At 45.8% G+C, this 20,249-nt stretch overlaps 1 protein-coding gene across 1 annotated transcript; it reads left to right on the forward strand.

The window, feature by feature from the left end:
- The first annotated feature begins 4,166 nt into the window (after nucleotides 1-4,166).
- adra2a (adrenoceptor alpha 2A) lies at nucleotides 4,167-5,907 on the forward strand. Its single transcript, XM_070874961.1, has one exon. It carries the CDS (start codon nucleotides 4,505-4,507, stop codon nucleotides 5,831-5,833), a length of 1,329 nt encoding a protein of 442 aa, XP_070731062.1. The 5' UTR covers nucleotides 4,167-4,504; the 3' UTR covers nucleotides 5,834-5,907.
- Nucleotides 5,908-20,249: the final 14,342 nt, after the last annotated feature.

Here is a 20,249-nt window from a genome sequence, read left to right on the forward strand (position 1 = left end):
TTGTCTGGGGTTAGTGTCTGGGGTTAGTGTCTGGGGTTAATCCTAGAGTTAGTGTCTGGGTTAGTGTCTGGGGTTAATCCTAGAGTTATTGTCTGGGGTTAGTGTCTGGGGTTAGTGTCTGGGGTTAATCCTAGGGTTAGTGTCTGGGGTTAATCATAGGGTTAGTGTCTGGGGTTAATCCTGGGGTTAGTGTCTGGGGTTAGTGTCTGGGGTTAGTGTCTGAGGTTAGTGTCTGGGGTTAGTGTCTGAGGTTAGTGTCTGGGGTTAGTGTCTGAAGTTAGTGTCTGGGGTTAATCCTAGAGTTAGTGTCTGGGATTAGTGTCTGGGGTTTGTGGCTGAGATTAGTGTCTGGGGTTAGTGTCTGGGGTTAGTGTCTGGGGTTTGAGGCTGGGGTTTGTGGCTGGGGTTAGTGTCTGGGGTTAGTATCTGGGGTTAGTGTCTGGGGTTAGTGTCTGATGTTTGTGGCTGGGGTTAGTGTCTAGGATTTGTGGCTGGGGTTAATCCTAGGGTTATTGTCTGGGGTTAGTGTCTGTGGTTAGTGTCTGGGGTTAATCATAGGGTTAGTGTCTGGGGTTAATCCTGGGGTTAGTGTCTGGGGTTAGTGTCTGGGGTTAGTGTCTGAGGTTAGTGTCTGGGGTTAGTGTCTGAGGTTAGTGTCTGGGGTTAATCCTAGAGTTAGTGTCTGGGATTAGTGTCTGGGGTTTGTGGCTGGGGTTAGTGTCTAGGGTTAGTGCCTGGGGTTTGTGGCTGGGATTAGTGTCTGGGGTTTGTGGCTGGGGTTAGTGTCTGGGGTTAGTGTCTGGGGTTTGTGGCTGGGGTTAGTGTCTGGGGTTAGTGTCTGGGGTTAGTGTCTGGGGTTTGTGGCTGGGGTTAGTGTCTAGGATTTGTTGCTGGGGTTAGTGTCTGGGGTTAGTGTCTGGGGTTAGTGTCTGGGGTTAGTGTCTGGGGTTAGTGTCTGGGGTTAATGTCTGGGGTTAATGTCTGGGGTTAGTGTCTGGTGTTTGTGGCTGGGTTTAGTGTCTGGGGTTTGTGGCTGGTGTTCGTGTCTGGGGTTCATGTCTGGGGTTCGTGACTGGGGTTAGTGTCTGGAGTTTGTGGTTGTCAGCTGTGGCTCAGTGGGTAGCACACTCGCCTCTGAGTCAGAAGGTTGTGGGTTCAAGTCCAGTGACTTGAGCCGATAAATCTAGGCGGACACTCCAGTGCAGTGCTGAGGGAGTGCTGCACTGTCGGAGGTGCCATCTTTCAGATAAGACAATAAACTGAGCATTAAATGGTCATCTCTCTCAGGTGGACATAAAAGATCCCCATGGCACAATGGGAGTTTTCCCCCGTGTCCTGACCAATATTTGTCCCTCAATCAACATAAAAGAACCCAGATTTATCTGGTCCTTATCACATTGCTGTTTATGGGAGCTTGCTGTATGCAAATTGGCTGTTGCGTTTCACACATTACAACAGTGACTACACTTCGAAATTACTTCATTTCTTTGAGACTTCTGGTGGTCGTAAAAGGTGCTATTGAAATTCAAATGCAGGAGGGTTAGTTTCTGCTTTGGATTGTGACTACAGTGACAGCTTCAAATGATAAAATACATTGAGAGATTGGTCATGAAGAAAGTAAAACTACATGTTATCTATAACTATTTATCTGTGTAAGGTATGCTAGTTTTATATTTTCATGTTAACAGTGTTAGCGATATTGTCAGGAAGTTGCGAGCATTATCCACCATTGACAAATCCACAGCTTCTAACCTGTTTTCACAATGTCAGTGTGTGTTTAACAACAATCATTATTGTTTTAATGCAGGGTTTCTATTCCATTCTACACATTATGCAGCCAGTGCACAGAGTCGCTGCATAAACTCACTGTTACTACAACATTCACCAAATGGACTCCCTATATTAGAGTATAAACATGTACCACAATCACTAAGTGTAATGTACAGGTATGTATAGATGTATAAGACTGCTCTGATAAACTCAGGCTGACTGGACTGTTATAGATTCATGATATAGAATTTGAATTGTTCTAATTAATTCACTTTGTGGACTGTAGCATTTTCAAATTCACTATTTAGACTTACTAATCTGTTACACATGGAATAAGGTAGCATAGCAGTAATGTTACTGGACTAGTAATCCAGAGAAGCGAGTTCAAATTGCACCATGGCTGTTGGGAAATTTAAATACAGTTAATTATATAAATCTGGAATTAAAAAAAAAGCTAGTATCAGTAACGGTGACAATGAAACTACCGGATTGTCATAAAAACCCATCTGGTTCACTAATGTCCTTTAGGGAAGGAAATCTGCTGTCCTTACCCGGTCTGGCCTATATGTGACTCCAGACCTACAGCAATGTGATTGACTCTTAACTGCCTGCTGAAATGGTGGCTCACCACCACCTTCTCAAGCGCAATAGGGATGGGCAATAAATTCTGGCCATGCCCGCAATGCCCATATCCCGTGAACGAATAAAAAAATATACACACACATTATATATATATATATTTATAAAAGCATTCTTGCAGACTCACTATATAGGTTCTTTGGACTATTGTAGATTCAGTACGTGCAGTGTTCTTATGTAGACCCACTAGTGGTCTTATGGATTAACTATACGCATTAGACTGTTATTACAGATTCATTAATACTCGCATTTTTATTCGAAGTTGCCAATGGAAACTTGCCATGCTGTAATTACACTGTCTCACCAGTGGAGGCACTGCCGCGCCACCACAGGTGGGAGGGTAGAATGACAGTGTGACAGGTTTACATGGGGAGTAAATGTGGGCAGGAATGTCTATAAAACAGGGACAGAATGTATGACTATAGAATGGGGACTGAACTATCTACACCTCATTCCTTACCCTCTCACCCCGTTTCATCTGAAGGCGGCATTTGGTCATGGAATCCCAGAATACCACGAGAGATGGACTGGGATATAGAACAAGTCTTGCACATTCATCACACGTCAGATGCCAAATTTCCAAGTATGACAACTATTACAGCAGCAGGAAAAAAAGCCAGTCACTTCCTGATGGCGTTTCTCAAATAGCAAGCTGGCTTCCTTCCAAGGGCAGGGACAGAGATATACAGCTGGCAACTTACACAAACTTCCCTCAACAATTCGCACTGAATTGACCTCAGGTTGTGTCTATTTGGACATGTTTTTTTCCCCCAAAGCGAGAACCCAAATTGTGGAGCATGAATATCAGAACTGCATTATATATCCTAGGCTACCTGTGTGCATAGCCCCGAGCAATCAACTATACAATTCTGATAGACACATTCTAATGACACTATGGACACACTGCAGTATTGATGTAGATTCACTATACGGGCCCCTTGCACTGTTATAGAACTATTGTGCATACTATTCTGCCGTGGCGTTCTTACAGACAATGTATGAACCTGCTAGAGCCCGCTTATCAACTCACGTTGCACACTCGGTAAACTCAATGTAGCATTGTTACCGACGGACTAGATAAGCTCAGTGTGTATTGCGAACTAAACACAGACTCGCTGAAGCGATAGTATTGCTGTGGATTGTGTTGTGGACTTGCGCGGAATCTCTGGAGTGCTTCAATAAACTCCCCCTACACAATCGTTAAAGTGCTCTAAATTCACGACAGTGAATTGCTACATAGAGTCTGTGTTGTGTTATACACACCTCCTGTGTATAAAGTTGTGGCGTGGCTTCTCCAGTCTTATTGTACGCGATCGCCACACCGTCTCACTACATACAATCAGTATAAAGTTACAGACCCGTTAAACACGGCAACAACCCCGCACCCCGGAGTCACATTTTCAGAATTAAGGCATTATCGACCTTTAACAACACCTTTTTCTCCCCTCCTCGTTGTGCTGGGATGAACAAGACTGAAAGACTACTCTGACTGTTTGAGACGACTGGGTTCACCTAGCGAGCCACCCATTGGAAATCCACGCCTAACATGCTGGGAGGGAGGCTCAGTGGAGTTTTTGCTGCTCCACCTGCGGCCAGCGGGGCGCGGATCATCCGTTTGTGCCTCCTCCTCCGCCCGACTTTCCTCCTTTTGAAGCCAGCCAGGAGCCCACGTGGTGCCCTGACGATCGCTGCCCGGCAACGCCTCGCTGGATCCGGGGGCTATAAAAGTGGGGGGAGCAGCCCAGGAACAGGATGCGAAGTGCAGAGTCCGCTCTCTGTGTGTGTGTGTGTGTGTGTGTGTAGAGAGAGCGCTGCACTCAGCAAGCGCCGGCTGCCTGCACTCCCGGCTCCGCCCAGCACAAAGCGGCTGCCTTTAAAATCAGCCCAAACCCGCACTCTGCTCCCTGCCAGCAGCCAGAGCCTGGGCAACGCCTCCCTGCCGGAGACTGGGAGAACTTTGTGGACGATCTGCGTCTCCCCCCTCTCACCCTGCCCTCTCTGCCGCCCCAAGGTAAGCCCGGCCGATCTCCAGCGATGGACCCTGGCGACTTTTGCCTTGCCTTGGAGAGGTTACTGGCCGCCGGCGTGCGCTCTGATGTTTAACCTGCTGGAGACCGATGGATTAGCGAGCGGGGCCATGGCCCGACTGGGAGACCCCCCCTGTAACTGGAGCTGCAACGCCACCGATCCCAAGGGCGACGGGCGGCCTTTCTCGGTCCAGGCGGCCGTCACCCTGACCTCGGTGGTCAGCTTCATCATCCTGGTCACCATCTTCGGAAACGTCCTGGTCGTCATCGCCGTCTTCACCAGCCGAGGGCTGCGGGCCCCCCAGAACCTCTTCCTGGTGTCGTTGGCCGCCGCCGACATCCTGGTGGCCACCTTGGTCATGCCCTTCTCGTTGGCCAACGAGCTGATGGGCTACTGGTACTTTGGCAAAGTTTGGTGCGAGATCTACCTGGCTCTGGACGTTTTGTTCTGCACCTCCTCCATCGTGCACCTGTGCGCCATCAGCCTGGACAGGTACTGGTCCATCACCCAGGCCATTGAGTACAACCTCAAGCGCACTCCCAGGAGGATCAAGTGCATCATCGTGACGGTGTGGGTGATCGCCGCCGTCATCTCCTTCCCCCCCCTCATCTCCATCGGGAAGGAGAGGGGTTTGGAAGCCAACCCGCAGTGCAAGATCAACGACGAGGAATGGTACATCATCTCCTCTTGCATCGGCTCCTTCTTCGCCCCTTGCATCATCATGATCCTGGTTTACATCCGAATCTATCAGATCGCCAAGCTGAGGACCAGGAACCCGCCGGGCAGGAAGAGGGAGTTGGACAACAGGCACAACGGCCTGCGCCAGAACCACTCGCCCCTGGCCACCAACGGGGAGCCCAACGGGACCAAGGAGAGCCAGGCCCAAGCAGCAGAGGCCAACGGCTTCGACCTGGAGGACTCCTCGTCCTCGGAACGCCAGGAGAGCCTCTGCACGGCGAAGAAGAAGAAGAATAAGAGGAAGGTGGAAGAGGAGGAGAAGAAGGAGGAGAAGCCCCAGCCACAGCCCAAGGCCACGGGCAAGGTCAAGTCGGTCCAGGGCAAGGTGGTGAGCAGTCTGCAGAGGGCGGAGGGCGATGACAGCGCCAAGGGGGGCCGCTGGAAGGGCCGCCAGAACCGCGAGAAAAGGTTCACCTTCGTGTTGTCGGTGGTGATCGGGGTCTTCGTGGTCTGCTGGTTCCCATTCTTCTTCACCTACTCGCTCACCGCCATCTGCGCCGACCTCTGCGCCGTGCCCGAGAGACTCTTCAAGTTCTTCTTCTGGTTCGGCTACTGCAACAGCTGCCTCAACCCGCTCATCTACACCATCTTCAACCACGACTTCAGGAAGGCTTTCAAAAAGATCCTGTGCCGGGGTCACCGGAGTCAGAAGGTTTAAGGACACTGCCGCAATTTGCATCGGAGTAGGGCATCTGGACAGGGGCTGTGTGGGCTATTTCTGTTCTGCGCCGGGGGGGGGGGGGGTCTTTGTATATTTATGAATGTGAGTTGGATTTCAGAATAAAAGGGAACTTTGTGTTTTTTTGCATTACCCGACTCACTATCATTTTAGGGGTAGTTTTCACGCTGAGACCCACCTGCACACTTGTTGCTTGTGGAGTCATCCGCCACACTGACACCCTTTAACTGTAAATTCCTATCGAATTATCACCACCCCTGCCCACACTCCTTCCTGTCCTTTCCAGCTCAAGTTACACACCGCTTACTCCTGTCTCCTAACCTGGGTGGGTGATGAGGGTAGATGCAGTCACAGAGTCTGTCGCAGGAACTTTCCCGATAAGAGGCTGTTGCCACAGCAGGCTGTTTGGTTTCCCTTTTTGCCCAGACCGTTTACAGAGAACGCGAACGTACACTCCCCACAGTATAAATTGTACTGTTAAGACCAATCGCCCTGTACCAGTCTGTTGGGGGGTAGGGCTGTAGCAAGGGGAGTTCTCACTCTCCACCTCGTGAATATAGAGCCAGACATACAGAGCCTAACACAAGCCAAGGATTGGTAAAAGATCTCACCATTTTAAAAAAAAAATACACATTTAAAAATTCGTTTCAGTGATGAACAAACTTTCCCTATAATGACTTTTTGACAAATTCAGTTTAAAAGCCTGAGCTGTACTTTGCCCCTGGAAATCCTCCAAGGGTCATCTCTGGGACTGGCCTTCAGTTGAGCTGTTTATTTTGTCTTATAACACTCCCGTGAAGCGCCTTGGGATATTTTACTACGTTAACGGTGCTATATAAATACAATGTATTGTTGAGCTCTCTGAAGGGGCGTGTGCCTTGCTCGCTTTAACAGCATGTCATTTTGAACACCAACAAGACAAAAAGCTATTTAAAAATCCTTTATTCTTAAAAAAATGGATGCTTATAGCATTGTGTTAGGTAACGCTAAGAACCATGGAATCGATATACAATATGTACCAGAATAGTTTGATCTGAATGTTGACCGTGGGCTCAATCCTGATCTTTCGGGCTTTGCATACAGTGCCTATCGGCCATTACTCAAAATGTGCTTGTTAAACAACTTTTATGCTGCATTTTGTTAGAATTGTCAACAGTGATATACATTTAATACATTACAACAGTGACTACACTCCAAAAGTACAGCATTGGCTGTAAAGCGCTTTGAGACATCCGGTGGTTGTTAAAGGCGCTATATTTAAAAAAAAATCCAAGTCTAATTGAATCTGGAAACCCGTGAGCTCTCGGTGAGCTGTATGGCAGATTTAATTCCAATCATTTAGTTATTTCCCTCTTTACCACTCTAGAATTATATTGTGACATGCGAGTTAGATAGAATGAAATTCAACCCTGTGTTTCTTTTCAACTTAACAAACAATTTACAGTTTCTCTAGCGCCTCTCACGTACAGAGAGATATCTCTGAACACTTTTCTGGGCAGTTGACAGAGTGAACAACAAGCAGCGAGATTGCGGCAACGGTACAGTTGAAGAGAAGGGTCTTCAGGAGTATTTTCAGGACAGCGGGGTAGGTGACAAAGAGGAGATGCTGAGGGATGGGGTTGTAGAGGACATGGGGATAGTGATTGAACAGCCCGTTGTCAATAGTGAAACAGACGAGAGTAGGGTCCATGTAGGGACATAGGAACATTAGGAACAAGAGAAGGCCATTCATCCTCTCAAGCCTATGCCATTCCATTAGACCATGGCTGATCTGCACCTCAGCTCCATTTACCCACCTTTGCTCCATATCCTTTGATACCTTTACCCAACAAACATCTATCCATTTCAGTTTTGAAAAGCTCCAATTGTCCCAGCATCCACAGCCTTTGGCAAGAGAGAGAGTTCCAGACTTCTGCTACGCGTTGTGTGAGCAAGTGTTTCCTGATTTTGCTTCTGAATAGCCTAGCTCTAATGTTAAGGTTGGGCCGAAAATTGCGGCCTCTCCAGGTGCGTACGAAGTGCGAGGCCTCGCAAATGCCAGGTCTCGGCGTGCAAAGTGCATGCACCGAGAAATGGCTTTTCCAATCTGTCAAACTTTCTTTTGACAGATCAAACGCATTCCCGCAGGAAGGACATCCGTGGTACAGAGATTGGACTATTTGCTCAATTCATGCACAGGGAATGTCCTTCAAACGCTTACACCTGGTAAAAGCAGGTGTATAGCTTACTTTCACCAACATAATAGTTTTAAAACATAGATAAATTAAATGTAATCACTAATTTTTATATTAAATACCATGTCCATTAAGTTAAGTTTATTTTTAGCCCTATTAAAACACATTAGAAAAACATTTCAAAAAAATATTTTTTTTTTATAAAACATTTAAATACATTCAATTTCAATTAATTTTAAATTGTGAGGGTTTAAAAAAATATTGTGCTGTATTTCTTGTTTTAGGTGGGTATTCTCATTGATAGTAATGGGAGCTCTGTGGGAGCTCGTACAAACAGAGCTCCCATTATTATCAATGAGAATACTAGATAGTGATTGGTGGTTCAGGCCCACGTGATTCCAACATATGCCTCCGTATCTGGAAGACATGTTCCTGTGAGCTGAACAGCGAATGAAGACCTCCGACTGGAATCTTACGTTTCTCCGGGACCACCAGTATTTTAGTAGATTTTTTTCGGGTCGGAGGTGTTCATCTGAATAAAGCCTCCGACCGCAATTTCCCCCCATTATGTCCCAGTGTTCTTGATTCTCCCACCAGAGGAAATAGTTTGCCGGCAGGGACATATGGCTGGAAGAGATCATTGAGGTTGGGTGAGGAGAAGTCATAGAGGGATTTAAAGGCGAGAATGAGGATCTTAAAATCAAATTGATATAGGGCAGTTTCTTATTTTACTCACTGAGTGCGGGCACAAACTTTATTTTTTTCTTACTTGTCAAACCAAAATGAGATGCAAAGTAGCACAGTGCAGAACACAATAAAAATTGAAAACAGTAAAGGAGGTGATAAATTATTAAGTCATCATCATAGACGGTCCCTTGAACGAGGATGACTTGCTTCCACACCAAAAAGGAATGAGTTCACAGATGTTTCAATGGAGGACCCGATATTCCAATCCTGAACTTCAGGGGTGGAAGATGCCTGTGCATGGATTTTTTTAATGTGTGGTGACCATTGCACATCAGCCACCACATGGGCTTGACAGAGCTAGGCCTTTATCCAGTGGCAAGGATAAACCAGGATGACTGGAGACCTGCTCTGCTGCACGGATCTAGTGCGCACACATATTATAGTGTGGGCTGACCCGTGCTGTCCCTGGGCCCTTGGCTCTTCTGGACTCCGCACCCTTATTTGCCGCACCTCCGCCACGATCTTTCGCTGCTCCTCCGCCACAAACATTTGCCGCACCTCCGCCACGATCTCTCACCGTTCCTCCAACATGATCTCTCACTGCTGACCTCTCACCATTCCTCCATTAAGTATTGGTTAGGTAAGGCCCCAAAAAGTTTTTAAAATTGTGAGTATTGTAGGAAGAAGGAGTTTCATAGTTTTTAGGTTTTGATTTTGACACCGTGGGGTGTAGGACCATATAGGTGAAGCTTAGAATGAACATACAAGGGGAGTTTAGAAAAACCATGACCATTGACCTATATTTATAAAGCAACAGATCATGTTTCTCAGCAATATATCAAAGCACTTCACGTGCAATTAATTTTGCTCCAGTCAAACATCTGTGCACAGCAGGAGTCCATCATTTACAGTGAGGTGAATGACTATTTTATTTATTTTGGGTGGTGGTGAATGAAAGAGGACATGTGGAGAATTTTCTGCTGTCCCTCAAATAGGGCCACTGGTAATGTCTATCTCAACAGGCAGATGATGTCCTAGGTTTAATATTTCATCTGAAGGTTAGCACCATGAATGCAGCACTCCTTCAGCACTGCACTGGAATGTCAGCCTGGATCCTATGCTGAAGTCCTGGAGCTGGTCTTAAACCCACATTTCTCTGAATTAGGAGAATGCTATCATCCCAGCCAAGCTGGTACACACAAGACCACAACAATATAATTTTAAGTGGAGAAAGGAATGTTGGAGCAGATGGAGAGAAAGGTTGGAGGCTAGAGGTGAGAGAGGGATCACCCATCAAGATCATTTTTTTCTTGCATCCTGTACAGGAAGCTGTATTCAAATCTTGGACAGACATGGGCTTTACAGAGAGTTGAGAACTATTGAGAGTAAACAAAGTAAGTGGTTAGGCAGGAAAGAGGAAATCGGGCTTCTTGGAGACAGCTTTAACAATAGAGGAGATATAAAAGTAATGCTTAAAGTCCGAGGATATTGAGGCCAAGAATTCTAATCCTACATCAAATGCCCTTATTTGATGTGCATTCAGAGTCTTTATCCCAAGCCTCATTCCTAAAGGTATTCTTGACAACCTTTTATATACAGATGACAGTAACCTGGAGCTAGCATTGTTTCGTAATAACATATTGCGCGAAACAGACAATGGAAATGGTCCAGCTAACAGATGCACATACAAATAACATCACCACAACCACCAAACTTTTACAATATATAAAATGCAATTTGTGCCTGTGGCAAATTCCCAATGCCTACTCTATTCCATCCAAATAAATAATTTCTTACCGTCTCATATTAACATCTCTTTAACTAAACATGGGGGCATTTGGTGCAAAAGCTGTTGAATTATTTGATAGATGTTGTCATTGCTGTTTCTATTGTTAATGGAGTTAGGAAGCAAATATGAAAGAAATGCATGATGTGTTCCACAAGAGCTACATTCTCCACAGAGCTCAGTGCTATATATGCTAACTGTGTGCTGGGATTGGGATTTTATTAATTGAAGAGAAGAAATAAAGAAGTTAGAAGCCTAGCAGCAAAAGTAAACAATGTTGAGGAGGAATACATTGTGAAATCAGTGCCCCTGAGTAATGGTTACTAAAAGGAACCAGTGTTATTGAGCCAGAAAAGAACTGTTGTCCCAATAGTTCACATCAATTACTTGGGGAAAAATTCTTTCCATAGTATTTTTGTTATCCAGAATGCCATGTTGGGAAGATTGCAATTGTTAATTCAGAACAGAGGGAACGCAGTGCTTCATGATATTTAAAACTGCAGTAATACTGAGACTGGTACTCGCCCTGTGATACACATAGGCAGACCTGCATTATACCGCAGACCGACCTCGGGCTGACTAGCATCAAGGTGCCGTGGTAATGTAGCTCTGTGTAAGCATGGTTTTATGGATATACAGGGCTCTTTTGCTTTGGCAAGCCTAGGCACTTTTAAAATCTCTCCAAATGGGAACTTGACGCAGTGTGAGATGGCCTTTTGGAAAGAGTGTCGCTCACTGCTTGACTTAAATACACTTGAATATCAGGTCAGGACCTGACACGTGAGGTATGCTGTTACTTATTACATTATGCATGCCCTAGACTGCTTTCCAATTACAGAAAAGTGGCAGTATAACAGCGTCCTAATATAGAGCGTCTTAATATACTGCGTCCTAATATAACAGCATCCTAATATACAGCATCCTAATATAACAGCGTCCTAATATACAGCATCCTAATATAACAGCGGCCTAATATTCGGCGTCCTAATATGCAGCATTCTAATATAACAGCGTCCTAATATACAGCGTCCTAATATACAGCATCCTAATATAGCAGCATCCTAATATACAGCGTTCTAATATAAAAGCGTCCTAATATACAGCATCCTAATATAACAGCATCATAACAGCGTCCTAATATAACAGCGTCCTAATATACAGCGTCCTAATATAATAGTATCCTAATATACAGCATCCTAATATAACAGCATCCTATTTTACAGCGCCCTAACATAACAGCGTCATAATATACAACGTCCTAATAAAACAGCATTCTAACATACAGCATCCTAATATAACAGTGTCCTAATACAGTATGACATCTAATTTAGGCAAGTTTTTGGGGTTCCCGCACCTTTATCCCATCACAGCTGACTGCTACGGTGAGCTAATCACTATTGGGCCTGAATTTGCGGTCGGCGGTGTAGCTAAGGAGTACGCCGCTGGCATTGCAAGGAAATCCGCACCTACCTCATGCAGTCCTCCCTGCAAGAACTTCCTTTTGCACGCGGCAGAGTTCCATGTAGCATACTCCCTCACTGAGCTCAGGATCGCACAGTTGTGTGTATGCGAACCTGGGATCACACAGGGCAGTGCTCCTCTCACTTCCTGACATTTAGCCAATTGCCAATACAAAACTCCCGACGTGAACTTCTGGGTAAACTCAACAGGAATACCAGGGACCTTTCATTGTTTCTAGTTTATTTATTTTTTATTCGTTCATGGGACGTGGGTGTCCCTGGCCAGGCCAGCATTTATTGCCCATCCCTAATTGCCTTTGAGAAGGTGGTGGTGAGCCGCTTTCTTGAACTGCTGCAGTCTGTGTGGTGAAGGTATTCCCACAGTGCTGTTCGGGAGGGAGTTCCAGGATTTTGACCCAGCGACGATGAAGGAACAGCGATATATTTCCAAGTCAGGTTGGTGTGTGACTTGGAGGGGAACTTGGAGGTGATGGTGTTCCCATGCGCCTACTTCCCTTGTCCTTCTAGGTTGTAGAGATTGTGGGTTTTGGAGGTGTTGCCGAAGAAGCCTTGGTGAGTTTCTACAGTGCATCTTGTGGATGGTACATATTGCAGCCACGGTATGTCGTTGATGGAGGAAGTGAATGTTGAAGCTGGTGGATGGGGTGCCAATCAAGCAGGCTGCTTTGTTCTGGATGGTGTTGAGCTTCTTGAGTGTTGTTGAAGCTGCACTCATCCTGGCAAGTGGAGAGTATTCCATCACACTCCTGACTTGTGCCTTGTAGATGGTAGAAAGGCTTTGGGGAATCAGAAGTGAGACACTCGCTGCAGAATACCCAGCCTCTAACCTTCCATCCCCCACCAGGATGACCTGGGGGCACTATACTTCTTTCTCGAGCAGAGGCCCAACCAGTCCCCATCCACCATCACCCTCCTCCGCCTGGCTGAACTTGTTCTCACATTGAACAACTTCTCCTCTAACTCCACTCACTTCCTCCAACTTAAAGCTGTTGCTATGGGAACCCACATGGGTCCTAGCTATGCCTGCCTTTTTGTGGGTTATGTGGAACATCCTTTGTTCCAGTCCTATGCTGGTCCCCTCCCTCACCTCTTTTTCCGGTACTTGATGACTGTATCGGTGCTATTTCCTGCTCCTGCCCTGAACTTGAAAATTTTGTTCACTTTTCATCCACCCTTCCCTCACCTTCACATGGTCCATCTTCGACTCTTAAGGAGGAGATCTGGAAGGCTCAGGCCAAACATGTGCCTTTAAAGAAAAAGACTGGGAAAAATAATTCTAGAGCCCCCTGGAGGTCTAGCGACTTACAGGGAAGGATTAAAAAAAAAGGGACGCTTATGTCATATATCAACGTCTAAATACTATAGAATCTTTAGAGGAATATAGAAAGTTAAGAGGCAAAATTAAAAAGGATATTAGGAATGCTAAGAGAGAGCATGAGAAATTCTTGGTCAGTAAAATTAAGGAAAACCCTAAGATGTTCTATAAATATATTAAGACTAACTAAAGAAAGTGTAGGGCCTATTAGAGAACATGAAGGTAATCTTTGTGTGGAGGTGGAAGATGTTGGTAGGGTTTTTAACAAATACTTTGCATCTGTTTTCACAAAGGAAAGGGACAATGCAAATACTGCTATCAAGGAGGAGTGTGATATTCTGGATGAAATAAATATAGTGAGAGAGGAAGTATTAAGGGGTTTAGCAGCTTTGAAAGTAGTAAAGTCCCTAGGCCCAGATGAAATGCATCCCAGGCTGTTGAGTGAAGTAAAAGAGGAAATAGCAGAGTCCTTGACTATCATTTTCCAGTCCTCTTTGGATCTGGGCATGGTGCCAGAAGATTGGACTCCTAATGTAGTACCCTTGTTTAAGAAGGGAGAAAGGGATAGGCCGAGTAATTACAGGCCTGGAAACCTAACCTCAATGGTGGGAAAATTATTGAAAAAAATCCTGAAAGACAGGATAAATCTGGAAAGGATTAATTAGGGTCAGTCAGCACGGATTTGTTAAGGGAAGATCGTGTTTGACTAACCTGATTGAATTTTTTGAGGAGGTAACCAAGAGGGTCGATGAGGGTAGTGCGTACGATGTAGTATATATGGACTTTAGCAAAGCTTTTGATAAGGTCCCCCATGGTAGACTGATCATGAAGGTTAAAGCCCATGGGATACAGGGCAAAGTGTCAAGTTAGATCCAAAATTGGCTTGGAGGTAGGAAGCAAAGGGCAATGATTGATGGATGGTTTTGTGACTGGAAGGATGTTTCCAGTGGGGTTCCGCAGGGCTCAGTACTGGGACCCTTTCTTTTTGTGGTACATATCAACGATTTAGATTTGAATATAGGGAGTATGATCAAGAAGTTTGCAGACGACACTAAAAGTGGCTGTGTGGTTGATAATGAAGAGGAAAGTCATGGGCTGCAGGAGGATATCAATCTACTGGTCAGGTGGGCAGAGCAGTGGCAAACGGAATTTAATTCAGAAAAGTGTGAGGTGATGCACTTTGGGAGGCTAATAAGGAAAGGATATACACATTAAGCAGTAGGCCACTTAATAGTGTAGATGAACAAAGGGACCTTGGAGTGCTTGTCCACAGATCCCTGAAAGTAGCAGGCCAGGTGAATAAGGTGGTTAAGAAGGCATACGGAATGCTTGCCTTTATTGGCTGAGGCATAGAATATAAGGGCAGGGAAGTTATGCTTAAATTGTATAATACTTTGGTTAGGCCACAGCTGGAGTATTGCGTGCAGTTCTGGTCGCCGTATTATAGGAAGGACGTGATTGCACTAGAGAGGATGCAGAGGAGATTTACTAGGATGCTGCCTCGAATGGAGAATTTTAGTTATGAGGACAGATTGGATTTTTGTTCTCAATGGAACAGAGGAGGTTGACAGGAGACCTCATTGAGGTGTACAAAATATTGAGGGGCCTGGACATAGTGGATAGTAAGGATCTATTTCCATTGGTGGAGGGGTCTATTACGAGGGGGCATAATTTTAAGATGGTTGGTAGGTTTAGAGGGGATTTGAGGGGGGGCTTCTTTACGCAGAGGGTTGTGGGGATCTGGAACTCGCTGCCTGGAAGAGTGGTGGATGCAGAAACCCTCATCACTTTTAAGAGATGGTTGGATGGGTACTTAAAGTGCAGTAACCTGCAGGGTTATGGACCTAGAGCTGGTAATTGGGATTAGACTGGATGACCTTTTGTTGGATGGTGCAGATATAATGGTAAGCACTGCAGGGAATAGAATACGGCCAGGGTGATCTCCTGGACTAGTTTCGATTGCCTGGATGGGTCGCAGATTTTTTCTCCCTAAATTGGCCTGGGTTTTTATCTGACTTTTGCCTCTCCCAGAAGATCACATGACTCTGGTTGGGGTGGAGTGTAGAATGTTTTAGTATAAGGGGTGTCGCAGTTGTGGTGAGGCGCATTAGTTGGGCTGGGTGCTCTTTGCCTTTCCGTCATTGTTCATAGGTTTATATGTAACCTTTAGGGCTGCTGACCAAGGGCAGTGTGGCTCTTTGTCAGCCGGCGCGGACACGATGGGCCAGAATGGCCTCCTTCTGCGCTGCAAATTTCTATGTTTCTATGTTTCTATGTTTCTTCCCTTCCCTTCCTCGACTTCTCTGTCTCCATCTCTGGGGATAGGCTTTCAACCAGTATCCACTATAAGCCCACTGACTCCCACAGTTACCTGGACTACACTCCCCCACCCCGCAACCTGTTAGAACTCCATTCCATTCTCCCAGTTTCTCCGTCTCCGTCGCATCTGCTGTAATGACGCTACCTTTCACACTAATGCCTCTGACATGGCTTCCTTTTTCCTCAACCGAGGATTCTCCTCCGCTGTGGTTAACATGGACCTTGACCATGTCCGTTTATTTCCCGCACCTCTACTCTCACCCCTTCCCCGCCCTCTCTGAACAACAACAGGGTTCCCATTGTCCTCACCTTTCACCCCACTAGCCTCCACATTCAACTGATCATCCTCCGCCATTTCCGCCACCTGCAGCGTGATCCCACCACCAATCACATCTTCCCCTCCCCTCCCCTCTCAGCATTCTGAAGGGACCACGCCCTCCGTGACACCCTGGGCCATTCCGCAGTCACCCCCAGCACCCCCTCCCCTTCCTACGGTACCTTCCCACTCAAGCGCAGGAGATGCAAAACCTGCCTTTTTGCCTTCTCCCTTCCCATTATCCAGAGCCCCAAATACTCCTTCCAGGTGAAACAGTGATTTACTTGTACTTCTTTCAATTTAGTATACTATATTCGCTACTCACGATGTGGTCTCCTCTACTTGGGGAGACCAAGCGTAGATTGGGTGACCGCTTTGTGGAGCACCTCCGTTCAGTCCCCAAGTGTGATCCTGAGCTTCCGGTCGCCTGTCACTTTAATTCTCCGCTCCATTCCCACTCTGATCTCTCCGTCCTTGGCCTCCTACATTGTTCCAATGAAGTTCAATGCAAACTCGAGGAACAGCATCTCATCTTTCATTTAGGCACTTCAGTCTTCTGGACTCAACATCGAGTTCAACAATTTCAGAGCCTAGCTGCTGCCAATCTTTGGCTCTCCCGCCCCCCATCCCCTCCCCATCCCCAGAGCTTGTTTCTTTTTTTCTTCTTGTCTCTAATGGCAGTTGGACATTATCCCACCATTCACACCCTATCTTGACTAATAGAAACATAGAAACATAGAAACATAGAAAATAGGTGCAGGAGTAGGCCATTCAGCCCTTCTAGCCTGCACCGCCATTCAATGAGTTCATGGCTGAACATGAAACTTCAGTACCCCCTTCCTGCTTTCTCGCCATAACCCTTGATCCCCCGAGTAGTAAGGACTTCATCTAACTCCCTTTTGAATATATTTAGTGAATTGGCCTCAACTACTTTCTGTGGTAGAGAATTCCACAGGTTCACCACTCTCTGGGTGAAGAAGTTTCTCCTCATCTCGGTCCTAAATGGCTTACCCCTTATCCTCAGACTGTGACCCCTGGTTCTGGACTTCCCCAACATTGGGAACATTCTTTCTGCATCTAACCTGTCTAAACCCGTCAGAATTTTAAACGTTTCTATGAGATCCCCTCTCATTCTTCTGAACTCCAGTGAATACAAGCCCAGTTGATCCAATCTTTCTTGATAGGTCAGTCCCGCCATCCCGGGAATCAGTCTGGTGAACCTTCGCTGCACTCCCTCAATAGCAAGAATGTCCTTCCTCAAGTTAGGAGACCAAAACTGTACACAATACTCCAGGTGTGGCCTCACCAAGGCCCTGTACAACTGTAGCAACACCTCCCTGCCCCTGTATTCAAATCCCCTCGCTATGAAGGCCAACATGCCATTTGCTTTCTTAACCGCCTGCTGTACCTGCATGCCAACCTTCAATGACTGATGTACCATGACACCCAGGTCTCGTTGCACCTTCCCTTTTCCTAATCTGTCACCATTCAGATAATAGTCTGTCTCTCTGTTTTTACCACCAAAGTGGATAACCTCACATTTATCCACATTATACTTCATCTGCCATGCATTTGCCCACTCACCTAACCTATCCAAGTCACTCTGCAGCCTAATAGCATCCTCCTCGCAGCTCACACTGCCACCCAACTTAGTATCATCTGCAAATTTGGAGATACTGCATTTAATCCCTTCGTCTAAATCATTAATGTTTTTCTAACTTCTGGCATTACCATTTGAATTTGGGCCATCATCCCTTTTGTCTCTCTAATCGTTCCTGTCTTCCACCCTATCACAGACCTTCCCTTTTGTTCTTTCTTCCCCTCCCCCTTTCAGTGCTTCTTAAGAATCCATTCTTTCTGAACAATCTCCAGTTCTGACAAAGGGTCATCTACCCAAAACGTTAACTCTGCTTCCTCTCCGCAGATGCTGCCTGATCCAACATTTCCAACATTTTCTGTTTTTATTCCAGCCTCTGACCTGCTCTTGTTGCCACAGTATTTATGTGGCTGGTCCAGTTGAGTTTCTGGTCAATGGTGACCCCCAGGATATTGATGGTGGAGGATTTGGTGATGGTAATGCTGTTGAATGTCAAGAGATGGTGGTTAGACTCTAGCTTGTTGGAGATAGTCATTGCCTGGCACTTGTGAGGTGCAAATGTTACTTGCCACTTTTCAGCCCAACCTGAATGTTGTCCAGGTCTTGCTGCATGCAGGCATGGACTGCTCCATTATCCGAGGAGTTGTGAATCGCACTGAACACTGCAGTCATCAGCGAACATCCCCACCTCTGATTTTATGATGGAGGGAAGGTCATTGATGAAGCAGCTGAAGAGGTTGGGCGTAGGACACTGCCCTGAGGAACTCCTGCAGCGATGTCCTGGGGCTTGATGATTGACCCCCAACCATCTTCCTTTGTGCTAGGTACGACTCCAGCTAGTGGAGAGTTTCCCCCCGATTCCCATTGACTTCAGTTTTACTAAGGCTCCTTGAAGCCACACTCAGTCAAATGCTGCCTTGATGTCAACAACAGTCACTCTCACCTCACCTCTGGAATTCAGCTCATTTGTCCATGTTTGGATCAAGGCTGTAATAAAGCCTGGAGCCAAGTGGTCCTGGCGGAACCCAAACTGAACATCGATGAGCAGATTATTGGTGAGTAAGTACTGTTTGATTACACCATTGACGACACCTTCTATCACTTTGCTGATGATTGAAAGTAGACCAATGGGGCGGTAATTGTCCAGATTGGATTTGTCCTGCTTTTTGTGGGCAGTTTTCCACATTGTCGGATAGATGCCTGTGTTGTAGCTGTACTGGAACAGCTTGGCTAGAGGTGCGGCTAATTCCGGAGCACAAGTCTTCAGCACGACAGCCGGAATGTTGTCGGGGCCTATAACCTTTGCTGTACTCAGTGCATTCAGCCGCTTCCTGATATCACATGCAGTGAATCAAATTGGTTGAAGACTGGCTTCTGTGATGGTGGGGATCTCAGGAGGAGGCGACTGAAGTCAACAATGTCTAATTTGGACAAGTAGACATTAATTCCACTGTGTCATTTAATTAGCGACACCTATAAAGATTTGAGGAGCTGATGCCGCCTGTTTTAGTGAATTATGTTAATTAAGTATGATTCTGCGGTGTTGCCAAAAACAAAAGAAATTATGTTTCGCCATCCTGCAACTGTTCCTCTGCTTGTCTGGAACTTTAATTCTTGAAGTATCTCCCTCTATGATTCCAGTCTGTTTTCTACACTTTCTCCATTTCTCTTTGAATGCCTCACACTCTCTCTCTTTCCCTCACTGACATCTATAATACTCTTAGAGCTCGACTTTCGGCACATCATCGCCCATTTAGCGCCCATTTAGTGCCCATATAAGCATTGAGATTCAGGCTATCACCCATATTTGATGAAAAATGGAACCGAGCACCCGATTATCGCCCATTTATCGCCGGCACAACTTCCGGCATACAGGAATGAGCTGCATCGCCCGGTCTATTCAAAAAAAAATATGACGTCATCCTCGTGCAAGGCCCAGAATACTGTTTATAATGGAAATGAGCGCCTGATTATCTCCCAGATTATCGCTGAGCGCCACTTTCAGCATTTCGCCCATAATTCGCCCAAATGATCGCTGGCCCAAAAAGACGCTCAAGAAAAGCTTCACTCACCTGACCTTAACTTGGCGGTATGGACGCCATTTTGTAACCCGGAGGATCTTTAATAAAAGGCTGCTTGAAGTGGTTGGGAGGAGAAGTAATTCGAGAGTGATTTTAAGGGCGTTTTTGAATCTTGCTAATCATCTAATCACATTGTATTTGTTGAAGACAATTTAAGAAGACAGATTAGGGCATTTATAGTGATTTATAGTGATGGGGCCTGTAATTTCTGAACCAGTATTGATGACTAATCTTCAGGGTGGATTGAGAAATACATCAACACTGATTTGAGTTCTGAATCTTCAGTGTATCAGTCATTGTTCGTTTGCTGTTACCATTTTTGGCTAATGTTGCAAAGTTCTGTGGCACACTAAGCTTAGTCAATTTTTTGTAGACTATTTTCTTGGCCAATATTCAAGGTTATAAATTATTTGAAGTCCTCTGTTGCTGCCTGAGTCTTTGTAATTAAGTTATGCTAATCGGACAGTCGTTCTGCCATTTATTTCAGTGGCAGATTTTACAGTTATTGAAAAAATAGGCGAAGAATTAATATAACTCTTTGAGAGTCACTGCACCATTTCTTGATGACCTTTACCACTGGCACCTGGGAGTCCCTGGCCAAAGACCGCCCTAAGTGGAGGAAGTGCATCCGGGAGGGCG

This window comes from Pristiophorus japonicus, chromosome 3, assembly GCF_044704955.1.
Source record: "Pristiophorus japonicus isolate sPriJap1 chromosome 3, sPriJap1.hap1, whole genome shotgun sequence".
In the NCBI taxonomy this organism is placed as follows: Eukaryota; Metazoa; Chordata; class Chondrichthyes; family Pristiophoridae; genus Pristiophorus; species Pristiophorus japonicus.

Bases quoted from the DNA above. Each gene is read 5' to 3' on its own strand.
- adra2a (XM_070874961.1), top strand. From the start codon at position 4,505: ATGTTTAACCTGCTGGAGACCGATGGATTAGCGAGCGGGGCCATGGCC.